Below are 22331 nucleotides of genomic sequence, written 5' to 3' on the forward strand. Positions count from 1 at the left end.
TTCTGTAAAAAGTTGCTCTGAATTTTCTGATAGTCTATTATTTGAAATAAAAGTCCCTTTACCACTTAAATTCTGAACACTTATGTTTATATATTATGACCAAAATATCTGGTTTTATTTCAAAGGTTCTGAAGCAAAAACACCTGGATGATTGTCTACGACGTGTATCTGTAAGAAGATTTGAATCGTTTAATCTGTTTTCAGTAACAGACGACCTGACAAGGGAAGCTGAAGAGGACTTTGGTGCGTGGGCCCAGTACACAAGTGTCTTCTACCCGGAATACAGTATTTCCTTAAGGTAAAAATCAGTCTAGTTAAATATTTTTTAAAAAAGCATTTTTCTCTTAGAGAAACAATAATAACCTCATTGTGCATTCTATTTCATTTGCAGGCAATCTTTATCAGAATTTAGGTTTTGCAACTTTGTGTTAGGAATTCCTGCTGCTTTAACTGGATCCCGTTGTATTCTCATGACTAAAGAAAAAAACTCTTAGAAATGTGGTGGCAGTTGAGGATACACTGTGTTGCAAATCAAAGGGTCCATTTAACTATTCGCCCATAGCATTTGGTTATGACAAAAAGCCAAGTTCTTTGTGAGGCAAGGAAGGCTGAAAGGGAAAACAGGATTTTTCTCAACTACCCTTGAAGTAGTAGTTTTCTAAAAAATCAAGCTTTGGTACTTATCCCATTCATGTTTTGTCACTTTCAGAATAGAATCTTAAGAATAGGAGGAGAAAATTTAGCTGAAAATACCGATATTGTGGGAAGCTTGCAGACTGTTATGGCTGTAAAAATCACTCGAAAACAGACAAAGGAGTTGCAAACTGAAGTGACACCAGCTTTACTGAATCACTTTTCCCTACAGCTACAATCTCTCATGTTGCCGCATTACTGTAGGTGTTTGATATCATAAAATCTGCCTTTTTTGACAAGATTTCATACTTTGGGAGGAGCACATTTACAGTAACTGTAAAAGCAAAAAACATTTTAAGTGGCAGTGTGACTGAATAAGGTTTAGAAAAGGCTAGGAATAATTTTAGAAAAAACGTTCTCCCAAAGGATGTCTATTTATAGTATATGTTTCTTGAACTACTTTTGTTTAAAATATCTAAGCTTTAAAAGTCACCATAATAGCTAAACTTTGGGATTTGAATAAAAATTGAGCAGGGAGAGCAGGGAAGAAAAATTAGGATTTGGTTTAATAATACCACTTTATTGAACATTTCAAACAAAAGATAAAAACCTGTTGGACTTGTTAGCTTGCCTGTATATTCTTTATGAGATTCCATTTAGAATGCCTCAACTGCCTCACAGTCTAATGGAGATAGTTTAGTTCTTGGTTAAGAAAGAAAGAAAAATTCATTAGGTACTTAGTCTGAGCCAGGCACAGAATTAGATGCTTTGATGTATTCTAATTAATGGAATCCTTACAATAACTCTGGGAAGTAGAAATAAAGGTAATTAAACTTTTGGAAGATAGTACCTGTAAGGGAATTAAAGAGAAGGAAGGAGAGATCTAGTAGGGTCTTCAGATACGAAGTTCTAAAACGTGTCTTCTACATCCACTGGTAACAAGAGGTGATGAGTGTAAACTGCCGAGAATAATTTCCTGATGTCTTCAAGGCCCTGGTGAGCATTACTGCAGATCACGTGGAATCTGTTGTCCTTGAGAACTTTCGTAACAAGACACGGTTCTCCATCTCATGGATAGAGGTGACTTGAACGTAGCCGGAAGCCAGGCTGCCACGTACACTGAGACTCCTGTCCAATGGGTTGTTTATGATATATCCATTTCTGAAAGAATAAATATAGGTGTGTCTATATAATAAGACATTTAATACATTTATGGAGGGAAGACAGGTGACTGTGCTAAAAATTTGATCAAACAGCTTAAAACATACAGAATTCTAGAGCTGAACACGATCTTAGGGTACATTTAAAAAAAATCATAACAACATTAATAATGGCTATTTATTGAGTGCCTACTGTGTGACATACACTGTTGCAAGTGGTTTACATGGATTAGTTTATTTTAATCTGCTCAACGAACCTTATGAGGTGAATGCTGTTATTATCCTCCCTTTATAGAAGAGGAAATTGAGGCCCAGAGAGGAAAATAACTCAATTGAGGTCACACAGCTAATAATGGATTGTGCCTCTGTTCAAACCCTGATGGTCTGGGTCCACAGCCTGTACTTTTAAACATCTTTATTTTGAAATAATTACAGATTCTCAAGAATTTGCAGAAAGAGTACGAGGAGTACCATGCACTTTCACCCAACTTCACTTCTGTACATCTTGCCTCTTGTGAAGCAGGCATGCGTCCAGTTATTCATTTTGCAGATGGACTGAGGCCTGGCACAGCCAGTGTCCACCTTGACTGTCCTGAGCATTCCATTTCTTGCTCCATGATTCTGTTACTGTACAGGAAGTTGCAAACGTTGCTGAAATTGCGTAGGCAGGGGAGGATTTCTGCCAAGACTAATTCATTCCATTCCATTGCCAGTTTCGCTCATGTTGGTTTCTTATGGTTACAGCTTTTCCTTGTTTCCCGTGATCTGCCAACACGGACTTCCACTCCTGTTCCTTTGATTTCTCACATCAACTCTTCTCAACATGTTTCCATAATTTCTTTAGCAACCTACAACTATTTTTAAAATAGATTTTATTGATTTATTTTTAGAGAGAGGGGATGGGCGGGTGAAAAAGATGGAGAGAAATATCAATGTGAAAGAGAAACATCAATCGGTTGCCTCTTGTATATGACACCCCAACCAGGGACCAAACCTGCAGCCCAGGCATGTGCCCTGACTGGGAATTGAACTGGGAATGTTTTCCTTCACGAGAGGACATCTAAGCAACTGAACCACACTGGTCAGGGCTAGCTACATTTATCTGCTGTCTTCAGTATTATTTGAGTTGTGTTATTTAAAATTGTGAAAAGGTTTGTTTTTATAATTTTATTTTTTAGAGAGTTTTTACAAGAGTCTATTTGAGCCCAGATTGCAGCAATTGAGGGGAAGCAAGATCTAAAATGCTTCCAGGCAGTGAGGAGTTTGAAGGAAATCCCTTGCACTCGTCAGAAGCAGTGGTTTAGAGAGCAGCTTTGAAATGGAGCGCCATCATCTTCCTCTGTGTCTTTTAAGTTTGTTAAATCAGCACGATGGAATGAATGGTTTTAAATAAATTAAAATCAATAAATATTTAATAGTGCCGTCTATGTAGGCAAACAAAAAGATATAAAATATACTATCCTCAAGGAGCTTAAATATGTGAAAAGTTAAATAATAAAATAAGTAAGAAGGAAAGTTAACCATCTACTCTAAGAACTATCGACAGGCAGTGCATACCTAATTAACCAAATGGGTGGAATACCTCACACATACGGAGAGTTCAGAGTTAGGAGTGGTTTGGGGAAGGCCTTGAGGAGCAGCATTTTAAACTGGGTCTAAAGTGTTGGAAAGTTCTAGGAGGAAGGGAGGACTCATTCCTGAGGAGGGCAAAGGCACCAGAGAATATACAGGAGTAGAGAGTGCAGGGCGGAATCGGCAGAGGCCACTGAGGAGTGGTGATCCATACACGTTACAAGGTGGATCTGCTTCTGGGTTCTGATAAAGGGCTGAGCATTTGGGATGTTTTGTTCCTCACAGGTCATAAATATAAACCTCCTTTTCACCACCTCGGTTCTTATCACCTAAGACGGGGTGTCATATTCATTTTCACTGGGGGCCACATCTGCCTCGCAGTTGCCTTCAAAGAGCCGAATGTAACTTTAGGACTGTATAAATAAATGTAACTTCTTAACAGTTAAGTGACAGCTCAGCACTGCCGCCAGGTAGAAACAAGGTGCCGGGCCAGATAAAAGAAGGTGGGGGGCTGGATTCAGCCTGTGCGCCTTGTGTGTACCACCTGTGACCTAAGAGCACCTGTCACGGTTCGACAGAGATGATGTGTATATGGTGATTAATACTTATCAGTACTTTTTGTTAGTCTTGTCCTGCTTAAAATTTCCCTGTATATTGATTTCTGTTCCTTTAAAGTTTTGTTAGACTTAAAATTAATACCCAAATTGAGTAAATATTTAGATATTTGTGAATTCAAAGTACACAGTTGTATCTTTTTCTATTATTATTAAAAGGTATATAAGCAGTGGTGCCTATTAAAACATTGGCCATTATTTTCTGTCAGCTTTACATGATGATGCTTAAAATGAAGGAATAAAGAATGTCCCTTGGTGATTTTTCATCAGAAGCAAAAGTCTGGGCAAAGTAAATGTTAGGTTGTGAAATCCCCAAGATCACTGATTTTCTGTGTATCTGAGGGTGGTTGACTCTTTGTTTTGAAGTGACTGTTGAGAATTAGGAAATCAATACCTAGGGCATGACTTGTACTTATTCCTCGTCAAAGTCTTCCTGTCTTTCTGGTGCTTTATTGCCTCAAACTTGCTATTAGATAGATGCATGTCTAAAAAACTAGTATGTCCTAGGAGATGTTTATGCTGAAAATCTTCCATTAAAAATCCCTTCTCCCAGTCTGTCATTGTATAGCATGTGCTCCATGGATACTACAAATCGTTCCCCACCCCCCATATTTCAACTTATTTTGAGTGCAGAAGGAATTTACATATTCCGGAAGGTTTAAATACTTCCATTATATTTGGAACCATAGAATTGCCGGGATTACTCATTTATAAATGTATACATGTGTTAGGTATAGAAAAAGCTGAGAGGCTTGAACTGTCCTTCTCTCTTTGAATAAGACCACTGTTGCTATGGTAATTGCTGAATTAGAAGCCTCTTGACTTTGCCTTGTCCTGGGAGCTTAGAATGGGCAAGAAGTCAAGAATGACTTGTCTTTGTGGTGCATCTTTCGAGTACAATACAACAAATACGCTGCAGCGAGATCACGTATTGCATCTCTAGGGAAAGGAAAAAATTAGACAAACCCTCACCCCACTGAATTTAGTAAATGTTCTGGGAGGGCTCAGTAGATAAAAACCGGTGATGGGAATGGCACGCCTATGATACCAGACGGACTGCAGGTTATCCTTATATGTGTGGGTGTCACAGGCGCCCGTGAGAAGCCCGGCAAGGTTGTCACCTGAGGCAAGTGTGACCACTGAACTTACATTAGAAATGTATAGTTTTAATGTTAGTAGTGTGAATCCTGAGAGAGAAGATTCCTACTAAAAAGGGCTCCTGGTGGCTAAGTGGGCTCACGTTAAATAAAAAACAAATCCTAGCCTGGCAGCCATTCCCACACAGGGGGCTCTCAGGCACGGCAGGGAGAAGCCTGCACGGGACCCCCCCCCCCCCCCCCCCCCCCCCCAGTGCACTGTGTGTCTGCCCTCTGAGCCAGCCCTCACAGAGCGGTTCCTGGAATCCTGTTTCAAACGCAGACCAAACTCTTAGCACCATACCCCGATGATTCTGAATCTTCTCTGCATGTGCAGGGTTCCAGGTTTAGGTGAGGTTATTTGTGCTCACGGGGCAAATGAGACGAAAGAGAAAAGGAATGAAGTATCCAGCATCTCAACTACAAGGTGAAGCGATTAAAATGGTCAGCAGTACAGCATAAAACTCAAAAAACCTTTTCCTAAATGTAAAAGCAACATATGGTTCCTTCAAGAAAAACTTCTTATAATCCCATCATGCAGAGGCAGCCACAGTACATGCCTTCAGATTTTATGCTGAGCTTACATACCTGTCATCAAATAACTGGAAGCATTGTCCATGTGTGTTTTCACCTTGTGTGTTTTCATTTAACACAGCACAGTTTCCCACATCATTCAGTGTTATTCCCCAAACATGATTTTAATGGCTGCCAAGTAGTCCAATGAGTGAGTGTTTGCATCATAATATATTGACCAACACTTTATGTTGGATTTTAGATTATACTCAGTCTTGCGCTGTTATGCATATTGATACCATGAGCATCTTATAGAAGCATCCGTGAACCCATTTCTGATGATTTCTTTAGGATTCATTCCTGAAAGTGAAATTGTTTTATTGCTTAGATGGCCTAGTTTTAATAAGGACATTGTCTCATATTTGTTCTCCTCCCCTTTCCTCCCCTCTCCTCTCTCTCCCCCTACTCCCTCTTTCTTCCAAATCAGAATACAAGAAACTTTAAAAATGAAATCTGACTCTGAGATAAGTGTAGAAAAAAGGTGCATCTATGTTGTAAAGAGTTAAATATATCTAAAAAGCAGAAATTGAGGTAGCTGAAGTGAAACACGTTTAAAAGTTAAAAGCAATATTCAAAATAAAAAGTGCGATTTTCACAGTTATCACTGGTGCAAACTTACCTTCTTAAAAGCATTATTTCTTAAAGCCAAGAAACTGAACATGTATCCTAGGACACTTTTAAATGAGGTCAGGGGTAGAGAAACAGCAAACTAACCCCATACCTCTAAGTAGCTAACAAACATGAAAGCCAATTACCTGTGCAGTCTAGAAACCCTAAGAGATGGGATTTCATGAAAGAATAATCTTAGTTAGTAGTAATTATAGGAAAGTGGACACAAACACAGTGCGGTAAAGATTTACTTTGATTATTTCAAGTTCACTTTTATTTGCTCCAAACTCCAGGACTATTAGTTATTCTTTGAGTCATCTACTTTATTTAAGTGTCGACTCTATGAGACCTTGTCTATCCTTACTCTTTCAACTGCTTACCTAAGTCCTACCTAAACAATATGGTCACATAGTAATACCTACAAGAACAATCTTAGCATTATACTGATAATTAATGTTGGTATGTGTAACAATTACAACTTTTGCCAAAATATTTTGCCAACCTAACTTTGTTCTAAATCCCAAGTTTTAACTCATCTCCCAAGACTTTAATTTAGATGTTTTCACCACAAAAGAGAAATGGTAGTTATGTGATATCATAGAGGTGTTAGCTAATGCTATGGTAATAATCATTTTACAGTATGAGGGGAACCCCCCCAAAACCAGAATTTTCTCCTGGAGGGTGGGCCCCTTGCAGTACAGGCTTCCCCTGCTAGGTGAGTTCTAGGAACCCATCTGTAGCGGTATACCAACTGGTGTTGTTGTGAGAGGCTGCATTTAGCTTCAGTGACTTCTTTCTGAAGATTTTTCTAGTATGTTTGCCCATTTCACAATGGGCGATTTATGACCACGCCTGCTGAGTATTTACAGCATGACCCCTCTGCCCCACCCTCTCTATTCCCCCGATCTCACCCTAAGTGACTTTCCCCGCTCCCCGATGTGGAAGAGGTGAAACAAAAAAATGATAGAAGCACTAAAAGGCATCAAAATTGATTAGTTCAAAAACTATTTTGAGCAGTGGAAAAAAGCATCTCGCTAGGTGTATTGCATCAAACAGAGGGTGGTCTGAAGTTTACTTCAGAAGGTGACTGAAGTTTACTTCTGAAGGTAACTGAAGTTTAAATATGTAAGAATGAATACACAATTTTTAATAAATAAATTCCATTTTGGGGATCCCCCTCATATATCAAATAAAAATATGGTGCACCTTAAATTTCACAATGTTATACGTCAATGGAAACAGTATTGCCAGTAGCCAGTTTCTTCTTCCCAAAGTCAACCAACTTGCTCACAAGCATCTAACCTAGGAGCTGAGGACCTGCAAGCTCTTCCAAGAACAGCTTGTGAAGACATAAGGACTACAGAGTGAGTCACTAGGGAAAATAATTATTTGAAGGGGAAAGAAAAATGGCACTGGTTGAAACTAGAGGTTAACAGTAAGCCAGGCCTAAACATGACACTAACAGCACAAACAACAAAAGAAAAAATAGGTAAGTTGAACTTCACCAAAATTAAAAACTTTTGTGCATCAAAGGATGCTATCAAGGAAGTGAAAGGACAACCCACGTGACAGGAGAAAATATTTGCAAATCACATGATCTGATATGGGTCGAGTATGGAGACTATGCAGACGGAATATGCAGACCCAAAAGCTGATTACTTCTTTGTAACTGAAGTTCTGAATTCTTTGGGCTTCTCTAGAGGACATTTATGTATTGTTGATGTCCTGGGGTTGATTATGTTTCTTTTGAGATTCTCAAAGTGTAAGTTTTTGATATCTTTTAAAAAGTTAATAATTAATCCCACCTTTATATAACTAAAACAACAATAAAAACAGTACTTTAAAAGGTAGATTAATCATCAGGATATACCATTTCATTTAATATTACAAAGACTATATTATGTTATTTCTTTTCCTTCTCCCTCTAGTGGGCAGAAATATTTAAAAAATACAACATGGAAGGGTTTATTGGTATGGAGTATATCACAGTGCATTCTCAGCTTTTAAAAAAATTAGCAAGTCTTAATATTTCAGAATCATTAAAGGAAATATTTTACTCCTTTCTAGGCATAACAGTGGATCTTTGAATATTGAAGATGTTCTTACCAGCTTTGACAATACAGGGAATGTTTGTAAGTTATATGATCACTATATAGAAATATTTTTAGTATTTAAAAAAGTGAATTTATAATTGGTATTTGTTCTCACTAATGTTTATTATGCTGACTAATGTGTATGCATGCATGGTGTGTATGATGGAAACTCTTACTTGTTTTAGCTGCAAAGTCAGCCTCATAGAATGTGCCTGCGAAGTGGGATTAACAGTTTTATGCTTGGCAGTTGTGTGTGCGTGACAGAATGTGGGTCAGAAGGAACACTGGGTTCTCCAGGTCCCTTTTGTTGCCGTTTTCATTTTGACCTTCTCAGTTAATCCAGCCGAGGGGCTACCTCCTCCTTCTTTGTTGTGTTTTGGGTGCTTTCTTTTCTACTTCCCGCATCTCCTTTCTCACTACAGAATGATGCCAGAGCACATTTTCCTTGCTGCTAATATACTTTAATCCAAGAATGCTTTTGTTTTATGCGATATCACAATATTATAGAATATACTGTTCTTATATCTAAGCCTATAAGTCATGATTTCCCCACTGAGAAAGCCATTTAAATAGTCATAATGTCATATGATTAAAGAAATCAAAGAATCTTTATATCAGTACACTAAACACCATACCTTGATAGAAGCTGTGTACTTTTTTATGGGTGTTATCTAGGATATTTCTCTTAAAATAATGAATTATCAATGAGATATGCCAGTTTTAAATGTAAACATTTAAGTACTCAAATAGTTTTTTTTTCCTCAAAGGAAATCTTGGGGCTGTCTCAAGACAGTCCCAATCTTGGGATTATTGTCTCAACTAAAGCAATATTGTATGCTAGCAGTACTACTTTATTAAATCAGCACAGAATAATGCCTAACAATACTTAGTTCTTATGCCCACATTATCATAAACTTCACATCGTATAAGGAAATATGTATTTTGTCACTCAGAAATTTATAAATACCCTAAAAATCCGTATATATTTAAAATAATGTAGATTTCTTTTTCGCAGACAGTGAGGTGTATCTTTTAGTTTCTACATGTTGGCACTTCATCAATTCTTTCCTGTTTAGGCATAGCTCATATTTTTATTGGGGCTTTGGGCAAGGACTGGCCATGCTAATAGTGTTGAGGAGGACATTGTCCTTTGGTTTAGGGTAAGGTAGAATATCATTAAGTCAGGCTTATGCATACATAGTTTAGGAACATGATTTGAGAGTGTTAAATACGGGAATTTTGATTCAGTCATGTAAAAATCAAGTATTGTTCCCAGTGACTCAGTCTGGAATGGGGCCACTAGCTGGCAGCATTATGTAAAACAAAAATATTTTCTAAAGGTCTGAGATATGATATGATATGATATGATATGATATATGATATTGTATTATATTATAAACTACACCGCTCTCTTTTTTTCATCAACTAGCCCCCCCCCCAACTTTTGTCAGTTGTCACACTGACAAAATGGAGAAATTGCACGTGAGAAGTATTTTTCCACTGCTGTCTATTGTTTGGTAGAAAGGTTTGAGTCTTTGGAATGAGACCTACTTGTATTTGAATCTTGGTTCTGAAATTCATCTTGAACAATTTATATCATATCCGTGAGCCACAATATTTTTTTGTGTCTTGGAACTGGATATAATGTGTAGAAGCTATGTAACATATACTACATTCTCATAATTGATACAATAAATGGAAATTATTTATTATTATTGGTGATGAATATCTTTTAAACTTCTTTCAGTTTTTTTTAATAATGAAGGTAATATTAAGGGTTATTCTGATGTTTTAAAATAAACTATTTTTATTTAACTAACGAGGCAGGAAAATAAATGACCAAAATAGTAATTTGTTAAAAAGTAAAAAATGTGGACTTCACAACCTGAATATATTATCTTGTTATAAATATGGCATTCAGAGCCTGCATATGCCAAGTGACAGAAGTGGTAACAAAAATAAGACCTATTAAAACATGTTGCTTAGTGTAATTTTTATATTATACTCTTATTTTAAAAGGAACATCTATACTCTCTCGAGAGATATTTCTCTCAAGGATAAATTGTAAAGTCCTGTTACAGTAAAGTGGTTATTGGTTATAATTTTAATATAATTTTTGCCAAGGCTTAAAGTGATCAAATATTGAAAGTAATTTTTCACTTGATGCCCAAGTGTTTGATTTTACTAATTGTGATAGTAGGTTGAGTTTGTGACTAGAAAGCCCGGCAGAGGGCGCCACATCATAATGCTGTCTCACTGCCAATGTACTTGGAATTAATAACTTGAATAGTAACTGTAAGCTTTCATCATGTAAACATGTAAAACTATATCTTAAAACATTCCCATTTCATTTATTTTTATATATGCAATATATTCAGCAGCTTGTTAATATAAAAATAGGTTTTTCTGACCTAATTTGGAGTTTATTTGCTTTTTGTTTTAAATACCAGTTTACTTTTTATACTTCTAGATTCAAATAAAAGAATACTTTTGACCATGTTAATATGGATATAGAGAGAAAGTTCTATACAACAATATCAATTCCTAAATCACTGCCGTGGTCGTATACTGAAAGCAACTATACTGAGGGATGTTTAGAACAAAGCAAAACGTTTCCAGTACTGTGAGAGAACCATTACATAGACTTATCCATGTATTTCAGGAATTCTTTTCCAGGTGAATGTAGCTCTCTGATAATAGAAAGAATAACTTAGTTGAAATATTTTATAGCTACAGAAATCTGATGTGGTTATACAGTGTATATATACTATACTATATATATATGTATATGTATATCTTAACATATATTCATGGTTTGTAGAACCATTAATCTCAATTTTAAGCTAATTTTAAAGTCAAGATTTTATTCATTGTAAGTTTTCAAAGAGTAGAGAATCAGCCTTCCTGAATTTGTTCATCCTCTAACCAAAAAGATATGGGAAAATCCTTAATTTTGGAAGATAAATGAAACCGTTAGATAGTGTCTTATTTCTTGACATATTAGAAAAGAAAACATTACTTATATTTACCTTTATTATTTAGAAGTGTTGCATATTTTTAGATGTATCACCTGTAAAGCATTTTATTTTATTTGTTTTATGTTTTTGAGATATTCTTTCATTGTTTAAATTTCTTTGAATGTTTTAGGAAGAAATTTAAATGAATCTCATACAATCATTTTTGCATGATTCATTGCTGTGTAGAATATGACCCCAATCTTATTTTTATGTATTTATATTTGCTATTGTGGCAAACAAATGATTTTGAAAGGTAAGCTCCTTTGGGCTTCTAACTAGGGATGGGTATACATATTTCATTCTTGGGGTTCTATAGCTTGAGGTTGTGTCTGCTATTGATTCATCATGCCTGGAGAGAGATGCCATCAAGCCACCTAGGGAAAAGTCTAGGATGACATCCTTTACCCCAGATGAGGTGCTGGCTGTGCCTGCGTTTCACATAACACGTCACTCTGGTACTTTGGGTCAGCGGTACTCTGCAAGCACCATAGCAGATCTCTTGCTTCTGTTTTTGCTGTGGGCAGAGTCTCATTCCAGTCAGTCCCTGACCTCCGGTCAAAGAATCTCCACCATGCTAGGTCTCATCCAAAGCCACGTTCTCTCTTCAAAGTCATGTCTTTCCTCTACTGGAATTAATTTTTTAAAAAAGTGGTTCTTTTGAGCACTTTGTTGATCCATATTTGGCTGTTATCGCATATAATCAACTACATATTTGGTATTTGGAATATAATAGCTTCATTTGTACTTTTTAAGCACATGGTCTTTGACAGCATAAACAGATAAGTTAGTACTTCCCATACAATTTACCGTACATACCACATACAATATGATGTTTATAAGTCTTTAAAGGGTAGGAAATCAGTGGTTATTTTATACCATTACAGTAACCTAGTGTGAATCAGGACTTTTGGCTAACACTATAGCTTGAATTTGGAGAAATGTAATTCCTTCTGCTATATTTTTCTTTTTGCCTTTTTTAAACCCTTTTTTTTCTTTCTTTCTTCTTTGTATTTCTGCTATTCTTTAAAAAAAGTATTTTTTTCTCCTGGTTGTGCCCCATGACAGTACTCTGTGTGCTCATTGGTGTTGCATGGTCTCCTGTAGAGACCGCTGCCTGATGAGTTTTAACCCGTGAGGGTGGGGTGTTTACCTTTCCCCACAAGTGAATCCTAGGGGTGACCTTGAACGCGCACAGCTGTGCTCTCCTGCTTCTGGGTCCTGCCCAGTTGCCTGATAGCAGAACCTGTTTTGCAGTGTATCCAAAACTGATCGCTTTTGGGTTAGTAGTCAATTATTATTTAAGGAAATATTCTTATGAAAATACAAAATAGTTTTACTTTCTGCCTGTATTTGAGGAAACCAAAAGTAACCATCTCTTAGAAAATACAGTTCAATTTTTGGTTTTTCAGTTTTGGTGTTACTGATTTTCTTATGTATTTAGGGTCCATAATATTGGTGAAATTATTAAAGCTTCAGGAATGTAAGTTTGGATTTAAAAATTGAGCAAATATAAGCAAAAAGGAAAAAGGACTCATAGACATGGACAACAGTGTGGTGATTGCTGAGGGGAGGGGAGTATAAGGGGACTAAATGGTAACGGAAAAAAATACAATAAAGATTAAAAAAATAAAGGAATAAGTGAAAGAAAGTAAGTTTCTCTTCATTCAAATAAAAGCCTGTATATGAGTTTCTATATGCCTTTGGCATATAACACATATATATATATATACATGAGTGTTCATATATGTGTGTATATATGTGTATGTTTATATATATATCCCCCCAACACTTGGTAAGGTAGTTTGCTTAAAAAATGAGAAATTGGGGCTTTTATGGCTAATTGCTCTATTTTTAACATAATGGGGTCATGGATCATGTAATATGAAGTTCAAAGGTTTTACTACTGCCAGTTACTAGCTCTGTGAACATAGGCAAGACTTTGAGCAAATGCTAACGGTGTATTATAATTGAAAAAAAAGCAATAGCTGTGTTGTAGTATAATGAACATAGTATTAGACGGTGTGAAAGAAAGCACTGTGTATGCTATAAATAATACTTGTAACAGTTTTTATTGTTAGTATTAATATCATCTGTTTCATTTCTTTTTGAGACTTTCAATATCTTTGATTTAGAAATTAGCACAAGCTAGGAAATATTTTTGGTGTGTGCCATCCTCTTTGGTATTTTACATTATTTTACATATGAAAGCACAGTGCAAATTTACCTAATTACGAGTTTGGCGTTATTGCAGAAATACACATGTAAATGAGTGTTTTCGAATAAAGGATTTAGAAAAATGTGTGATTTATCATATAATAAAGATGGAATTTCAGTGAGAGAGGAAAGGATGGATTCTTCAATATATAGTATTGGGATCACTGACTAGCAATTAAAAAATATAAAGCTGAATTTCTCCTTTATGTTATATACCAAAAATAAATTTAAGATTGATTGAATATTTAATTAAGAATTCCTAACACTTCTAGATAGCTCAGGAAGGAATGTTAGGATACTGAAATAGGAATGCCCTTCTTGGTGTGATCGAAGCACTGGGAATGTAAAGATGGATAGGTGGACTAAATATAGACTTAAAGTCATTTTATTAAAAATATGTCAAAAAAGCCGAAAGACAAATAACAAACTGGTCATTATTATTTATGACATATATGCAGGCAAAGATACATCTTCTTCACTGGGTTAAGAGTTCCTACTAAGTAATAGCAGAAAGAGATTACAAAGCTATGAAACAAAATATAGCCAAAAATTAGGAAAAGGCATTTCACGAAGGAAATACCAATGCTCTATACACACCTCAATGATTATTTTACTAATAACGAAATAATGAAACACAATCAAAACAGTGAGATACAATTTTTGTTTTATCCAGTTGACAAAGATGAGAGAAGATAAGCAATAATCAGTGAATTGTAGGGAAATGAGGCATTCTCATCTACTGCAGGATTTGAAAATTGATTCTACTTTTCCAGAGGTAATCAGGCAATATGTTTCATAATTTTGAGTATCCATATCATTTGACTAATATTTCTTTTCTTAAAAATAATGAAGTGAGAATGTAAAGCTAGAATGTAAAGGGATTTATGTAGCTCAGTGAATAACTGGGAAAACTAACTCTTTAATTTTAGGTGACTGGTTAATTATGGATGAGCCATGAAATGGAATATAATATAGGTATTCGAGAGAGCGCAAACATATTCTCTATAGTGAATATGACCTTATAGAGAATATGATCTTATTTCTGTATAATACACATATCCATTAAGTAGGTATGTAGATGGATGGGACTATGTCTTAATGTTCATAGTATTTGGTTTGGATATTCGGGTTATTGATGACTGCCCTTTTCTTAACATCTTCCAGTAGTGCTTGATTTTTTTATGGCTTATACTAATTTTATAACTGGAAAAGCGAAGTTATTTTTATTTTGAATAAAAGTAGTTACTCTTTAAGATCCAAACTGAGCACTGATTATTTATTTATTTATTTATTTGACTAAAAGCTGTGATAAAATCTCAAAGTGCTTAGGATAGCACTGGCGGGGAAAGGAGCAATTTATTTTACTAGCGAACAAATATGAAGTATTTATTTTTAAGTCACATTCTTCTCCAAGGAACTCACAGTGTATTGAATGTTAATGTATTAGTGTCCCAATAATTTTATGAGATAAGAAATCAGAGAGCAGATCATTCTAGCCCATATTAGGTCATAAAAGTACAAAGAGGTTAAAAAACTCAGTCTGGCAGAATATTGGGCACAGGAAACTTACAAATTCTGTACAAAAATGAAATTTCAGGTTCAGTGCATTATATTGTTAATATGCATGAATAATGGTCAGCAGCTCCGAGACTCCAGGGGGCCCAGTGGGAGTGGGAGCTGGCGGTGTGCAGGGCTGGCTCTGGATTTGGTTCTGAGCTCCTGTGGAGGCTCCCAGTGTGAATGGAGACTTTGGTAGAAAGACTTCTGGGGGTACGTGAGGTATCCAGATGGTGGTTTTCTAGTCATGTATCCACTCATCTGACTTTGTAGCTCTGTAATTGTCAGGGCAGTTTTTTCTTTTGATACAGTAGTAGGTAAGCATAACCCTAAACCTTAAATAGAGTCTTATACTTTTTTTTTAATGCTATTTACCAGGGAAGGAACTTTTAGAAGACATCTCTTTTTAATTCACTTTTAAAATAAAAAATTATGGAGTTGGACTAGTTCTCCTTGATAATAGAAAGTGCTGCAATTGTGAGAAAAGACTGAAATAAAACCCTGTAACCCTTTCTAAATTCATAACGCTAATCAGTGCAATAATACTGGAAGGTAGTTCATGTCTCTGTCGGAAACCTGCTAGGTTTTCCCTCCTTTAAATATCTGAGAAGGTGTTCCTAGTTTAGGTGCCTCCCACCTTTTAGCAGAAGACATGCCAAGCAAGTGATTTTTTTTTCTTTCTCCTTGAGCAAACACTGAAAGTACTTTTTCTTTGTCTTTTTAAAAATAGCTACCATTTCTTTTGCATTCCCAATGATCAGTATTTATCAGGGACTTTGCGAATATTATCACCATTTAATCTTCTTAAATATTTTACAAGGTTGCAATAATGTGCTTCAAAATTAATGTTTAGTAAGTGGTTGCACAGGAATTTGTAACTATTTCACTGTATTTCTTGAAGGTGGCATTTCCCCAAAATGGCGAGAATTGAATTTTAGAAGTTCACGGTGGGAATTGAAACTATAAGTGGGAACTTGGAGTATTAGAAAATTGCTTCGGGCAAATGGAAGCGAGTTCTGTCAGTGGCCTGGGTCTCAGAGGAGGCTGATTAAAGGCCACTGGGACACGAGCTCTTGAATCTGGAAGGCAGTTGACAATCCACTGGAGCGGGTGTCTGGGGAGTGAGGGTGGGGCAGAAGAATGCATTTTCTCTCAGTAGCCTAAAACCAAAGGTGGATTTTGTTTTATTTTAGATTTTTTTTGTTTTTTGTTTTAAAATACTGCTTTTTGCTTGGTAATATAATAGTAATACTGATTTGTGTTTTTACATAGCCCTTTCTCTAAGGTATTCAATATGTTTCTCAAGTTGTATTTAAAATATTTGTTTTTAAATATTTGATCACAGTGATATTTAAAAATTGTTTACATAAACATGTCACACAAAAACTCAACTAAAAGGATATTTTTGGTGTTGAGTTTTATCAATTCTTTATAAATATTGGATATTAACCCCTTACCAGATATATTACCAAATATTTTCTCTCATTCTGTGCATTGTCATTTTATTTTGTTGATGATTTCCTTTGATGTGCAAAAACTTTTTAGTTTGATGTAGTTCCTTTTGTTTAGTTTTTCTTTTGTTTTCTTTGTCTGGGGAGATATATCAGTTAAAATATTTCTATGAGCAGAGTCTGAGATTTTACTGCCTGTGTTTCCTTCTAGGATTTTTATGGTTTTGAGTCTGACATTCAAGTCTTTGATCCATTTTGAATTTATTGTTGTGTGTGGTGTAAGAAGGTGGTCTAATTTCATTTTTCTGCATGTTTCCCAGCACCATTGAATAAACCATTGTTAGTCCATTGTATGTGCTTGCTCCGTCTTTCAACTATTAATTGACTATAAAGGTGTGAGTTTATTCCTGGGCTCTCTATTCTGTTCCATTGGTCTAGGTGTTTTTATGCCAGTACCAGGCTGTTTTGATTACTATGACCTTATAGTACAGTTTGATATTAGGTAGCATGATTCCTCCAACTTTGTCTTCTTTCTCAAGATTGCTGTTGCTATGCGGGGCCTTTTGTGGTTCCATATACACTTGGAAATATTCATTCTAGCTCTGTGAAATATGTCGTTGGAATCTTGATAAGAATTGCATTGAATCTATAGATTTTTCTGGGCACATTTATCTGGAGATTTTAATGATGTTAATGCTTTCTATATATGAACATGGTATGTGTTTCTACTTACTGGTATCTTTTTTAATGTCTTTCTTTAAGTACAGGTCTTTTACATACTTGGTTAGATATATTCCTAGGTATTATTTTTGAAGCAATTGTGAATAGGATTGTTTTCTTAATTTCCCTTTCTGTTAGTTCATTATTGGCATACAAAAGTGCAACTGATTTCTGTGTAAACTCAACACTAAAAAAAAATAAACAATCCAATTAAAAAATAGTTAAAGAACTCAATATGCACTTCTCCAAAGAGGACATACAGATGGCCCATATGAAAAGATGCTCAACGTCACTAATCAGAGAAATGCAAATTAAAACCACAGTGAAAGAGCACCTCACACCTGTCAGAATGGCTGTCATCAATAATTCAACAAACAACAAGTGCTGGTGAGGATGTGGAGAAAGGGGAACCCTTGTACACTGTTGGTGGGACTGCAGACTGGTGCAGCCACAGTGGTAAGCAGTATGGAGATCCCTCAAAAAAATTAAAAAATGGATCTGCCTTTTGATGCTGCAATCCCACTTCTGGGAAAATATCCAAAAAAACCTAAAACCCCAATTCAAACAACATAAGCACCCCTATGTTCATTGCAACATTATTTACAGTCACCAAGATAGGGCAGCTGCTCGAGTGTCCATCCACGCAGTAGATGAGTGGATAAAATAACCTTGGGACATTTTTACAAAAGAATACTAGTTGACTGTAAAAAAGAAGAAAATTTTACCTTTTGCGATGGTGTGGGTGGACCTGGTGAACATCGGGCTGAGTGAAATATGGTATTTGTCTTTCTCTGCCTGGCTTATTTCATAAGCCATTTATCTTATGGAATCAAATATATTCCATATATTTTATTATATATGGAATCTAATAAACAAACCAAACTAACAAGCAAAATAGAGACAGACTCATAGATGGAGAGCAGGATGACAGCTGTGGGGTGGGGGGATATTAGGGGGTGGAGGGGTTGTGCAAAAAAGGGAAAAGACTCATGGACATGGGCAACAGTGTGGTGATTGTAGATGGTAGAAGAGGGCTAAATGGTAATGGAAAAAATACAATAAAAACTGTTTTAAAAAGGATAATCTTGTCTTTAACAAAAGCAGCTTGGATTGTGGACATCCTTTCCGCAGAGAATGGTAGATATTTGGACATTTGCATGGCTCCCGAGTGCTGCATCAATCTATAAATGCTCGATGTGAACTGTTTGATGACTGAGTGAATTTAGTGCTGTGTATGTGTAGCTCATCTTTTTATGTTCTCTCCCCTCACCCTCCACTCCCAGCCCCGAATCTGCGTGTTTGTGTCATATCTTTGTGAGGCGGGGACAGTTCATGGAAGGAATGAAGGGAAGTTTCAGATTGTTCCATCTGTGTGAGTTGGAGAATGTGAGTGTAGCGTGTACCTCGCTCACCGTCTGCTTGTCCTGGAATGCTGTGTCAGGTGGGGTCTTGGAGGGAGATTCGGGGTTTGTCTTACGCCGTAGTGCGTGCAGGTGGTTGGAGACCAGATTTACGCGTCATTGCCCTTTCCCAGGGGTCCCTTAGTTTCTGGCTGAAAGGTGTGGCAGAACCTAGACTTACAACTTAAAGTATCATTTTTAATGGTGTGACAGTCAAAGACAAATAGTATTTCAATTAATCCTGGACTTTGGGTTTGTTTTAATATTTGAAAACTTAGTTAGAATTTAGTGGGGTTTTGAACTGAGAGGTAAACCACAATCTCTCTGCTTGTGCTTGTCTCCTGGATTCCTTTAAAGACGAAATTACAGTAACAGTGAAGGGTGCTCGATCCATATTGCTCTCTTTGACCTTTCTATTTTAAGTCCTACAAAGAATTTACAAGTATTTTATTTAGGTAGCTTTGATAAACAAAATGATTCAGCAGAATCGACTCTTAAGTAAATAATCTAAAAAATATACAAAGACAAACATGCCTTAAACGCTTGCAAATATAGAGCGTGTGTCAGATGCCCCTGGGTAGGGCGCCGAGCACCTGAGGCCGAGAACCACTCCGCCCAGGCGGTCCCCAGGCGGTCGTGGCGCGAGCTCAGGCTCAGGTGGCCGGACTACTACTTTTCTCCACGAGAGAGTGGAGCTCTAGGGTTCTGCGTGAATTTTCCTATTTCCAAATCCTGGCAGTGATTCAGTTTTCTTTTCAGTTACTGAATTAGCTAAGCAAATCAAGTGTCTGTTCTGAATTTGGTTTCTATTAATTTAAGGGGCCCATAGTATATGTCCTATAAAATTAAGACATGCCTGTAATCTGGTAGTTAAGTTTTCGTTTAGAAATAAAGATTAACAAATAGTTAATATAATATGATAAAAAAATAAGTGCTAAGTTGTAGGATACAAAGTACAATTTTAGCAAACTACAATATTGTAAATTCTTTTGGAGATAGGTCTTTTTAATTCTTCAGGTTAATCACACATTTTTGGAACATATTCCCATACTAGCTAAGCAACAACTATTAATGAATATTTATATTTAATAGAAAATAAGGCGATACTATTTTAAATATTTTTTAACTGCCAGTACCTTTAATAAAACACATTTTTGAAGCAGTCATTTCAGTTAAAATTATGAAATAATATTAAAAAGTGAAGCCGAAGACTAGTATACAGCTATGAGAAATAAATATTTGTCAGTGTTTGTGTTTGCATGTGTATATGTGTATATATAAAATATATAGTTAATTTTATCTTTGTTTGCTTTTTACATTTATAGATTGGAAAAGAAAGAACAGTCTCAATAAATCTTTATTAAGTACCTAGTATGTGCTCTTCTGCATTTTCAATTCTCAAGTGGTTTTTCAACTCTGACTGGAAAGGAATAAAATATTCTTTCCACACATGTTAAAGAAACTATTGCGTATTAAAATCTGGACAGATAGCAAACATTTAAAAAATAATTTAAAGTAGCTACATTGCTTCATCAATGAAGAATTCATCCTGATAACCATTTTTAGAACATTGGCGATAAAGTGCCTAGACTTACTCTAACTACATTAAGATTAACTTTAGTGGCCTGAACATGTTATCTTAAGACATGATTGTATTTGTATATTTTTAACACTTAAGCTGTTTTCAGTTAAAGTTATTTATATGTAGATCATCGATGTTTTGCAAGTGTTTTCTGAGGCCTTCCGACCTGTTCCAGTCTGATCTCTAGGCCTGCTGCAAACCTTTGACCTTGAAACCTTAAAATCTCCCTTCATTGCCACCCTGGGGGTTCTTTTTATCCGTCTCTTTTGTCCCATCTCATTCCCCAAATACCATGGCTTCCTCTTTGTTTGTGCCATCATTTTGGGTGATTATAAACCCCAGTAGTTTCCTGATAAAGTAAAGGGATGTGGTATTTTAAGATGTACTGATACTTTGGTTGGATATAAAATAATAGAATTTGAAATAGGTTCTGTTTCTAAATTTTATAGCAGTGTGTTGTAGAGTGTAGTGCTGCATTTGAGAAGTCTGGTGCTGTTCTAATTCTCTTGTAAATGAAACCCATCCTCTTATTCTCAGTGTTTATAATATAATATCTTGGTGATGCTCACTTGCAAATACTGTGTTGGACATTTAGTGGGTACTTTCAATTTGGAAAGTTGTATTTTTTAGTTCTGGGAAATTTTCTTGAATTAATTCTTTAGGGATTTCCTCCTTTCTGTCATCTCTGTTGCGCCTTTCTGGAACTTACATTTTTCAAATATTAGATATTTGAATCTGGACAGGTTCTCTAATTATCTTTTCATCTTTTGTTTTGTATTTTTTTTACTTTTTTTTTTACTCCCAGGGATATATCTATACTTTTATCTTCTTTCCTGTTGGATTTTTTTAATTTTTATTTTTATGCTTTTTAATGTCTAAAAGCACTTTTTTTCTTAGTTTCCTTCCTCCATTGCATTTTTAATTGCTTCTTAGTTTTTAAAATATGATTTATTGACTATGCTGTTACAATTGTCCCATTTTTTCCCCTTTACCACCGCGACCTGATACCCCCATGCCCTCCACCAGTCCCCCCGCCCCTTAGTTCAGATCCATGGGTTGTGCATATAAGTTCTTTGGCTACTCCATGATCTATACTTTCTTATCATCATCCTGTCTATTCTCTACCACCAATTTGTTCTTCTTAATCCCTGTACCTTTCCCCCAATTTCACCTCTTCCTTAGCCCAACTGATAACCCTTCAAACAATCTCCTTATCTTTGATTCTTTTCCTGTTCTGCTTGTTTGCTTAGTTTGTTATTTGGATTCAGTTGTTGATAGTTGTGAATTTATTGCCATTTTAAAGTTCATCTCTTTTCTTATATAATTCCCTTTAGTATTTCATATAATAATGGCTTGCTGATGATGAAGTCCTTTAGCTTTGCCTTGTCTGAGAAGCACTTTATCTGCCCCTCCATTGTAAATGATAGCTTTGCTGGATAGAGTGATCTGGGTTGCAGGTCCTTGTCATCACTTTTAATACCTCTTGCCAGTCCCTTCCGGCCTGCAAAGTTTCTTTTGATAAATCAACTGACAGTCTTATGGGGACTCTTTTTTAGGTAATTCTCTGCTTTTTGTCCTGCTCCTTTTAAGATTCTCTGTATCTTTAACCTTTGGTATTTTAATTATGATGTGACTTGGTGTGGTCCTCTTTGGGTTCAACTTGTTTGGGACTCTCTGTACTCCCTGGACTTGTATGTCTATGTTCTTCACCAAATTAGGGAAGTTTTTTCATTATTTCTTTTAAATAAGTTTTTAATTTCTGTTCTTCCTCTTTTCCTTCTGGCATCCCTATGATTCAGATATTGGTGTGCTTGAAGATGTTCCAGGAGTTCCTAAGCCTGTCCTCAGGGTTTTTAATTCTTTTTTCTTCCTGCTGTTCTGATTAGATGCTTTTTCCTTCCTTATCTTCCAAATTGTTGGTTTGATTTTTGGGTTCATCTCCTCCAGTTTTGGATCCCTGTAGATTTTTCTTTATTTCACTTAATGCAACCCTCATTTCT

The 22331-nt window shown here is 35.9% G+C and overlaps 1 protein-coding gene across 2 annotated transcripts in view; it reads left to right on the forward strand.

Moving 5' to 3' along the window:
• CAMKMT (calmodulin-lysine N-methyltransferase) overlaps positions 1-22331 on the forward strand; it is a 337237-nt gene that overhangs the window by 6670 nt on the left and 308236 nt on the right. For both annotated transcript variants that reach the window (XM_037161273.2, XM_037161274.2), the window contains exons 2-3: positions 126-298; positions 8365-8429. In XM_037161273.2, the coding sequence (XP_037017168.2) occupies positions 126-298; positions 8365-8429 (238 nt within the window). The remainder of the gene's footprint in view (positions 1-125; positions 299-8364; positions 8430-22331) is intronic.

This window comes from Artibeus jamaicensis, unplaced genomic scaffold (assembly GCF_021234435.1).
Source record: "Artibeus jamaicensis isolate MK-2021 breed Jamaican fruit bat unplaced genomic scaffold, CSHL_Jam_final contig_465, whole genome shotgun sequence".
NCBI classification, from domain to species: domain Eukaryota; kingdom Metazoa; phylum Chordata; class Mammalia; order Chiroptera; family Phyllostomidae; genus Artibeus; species Artibeus jamaicensis.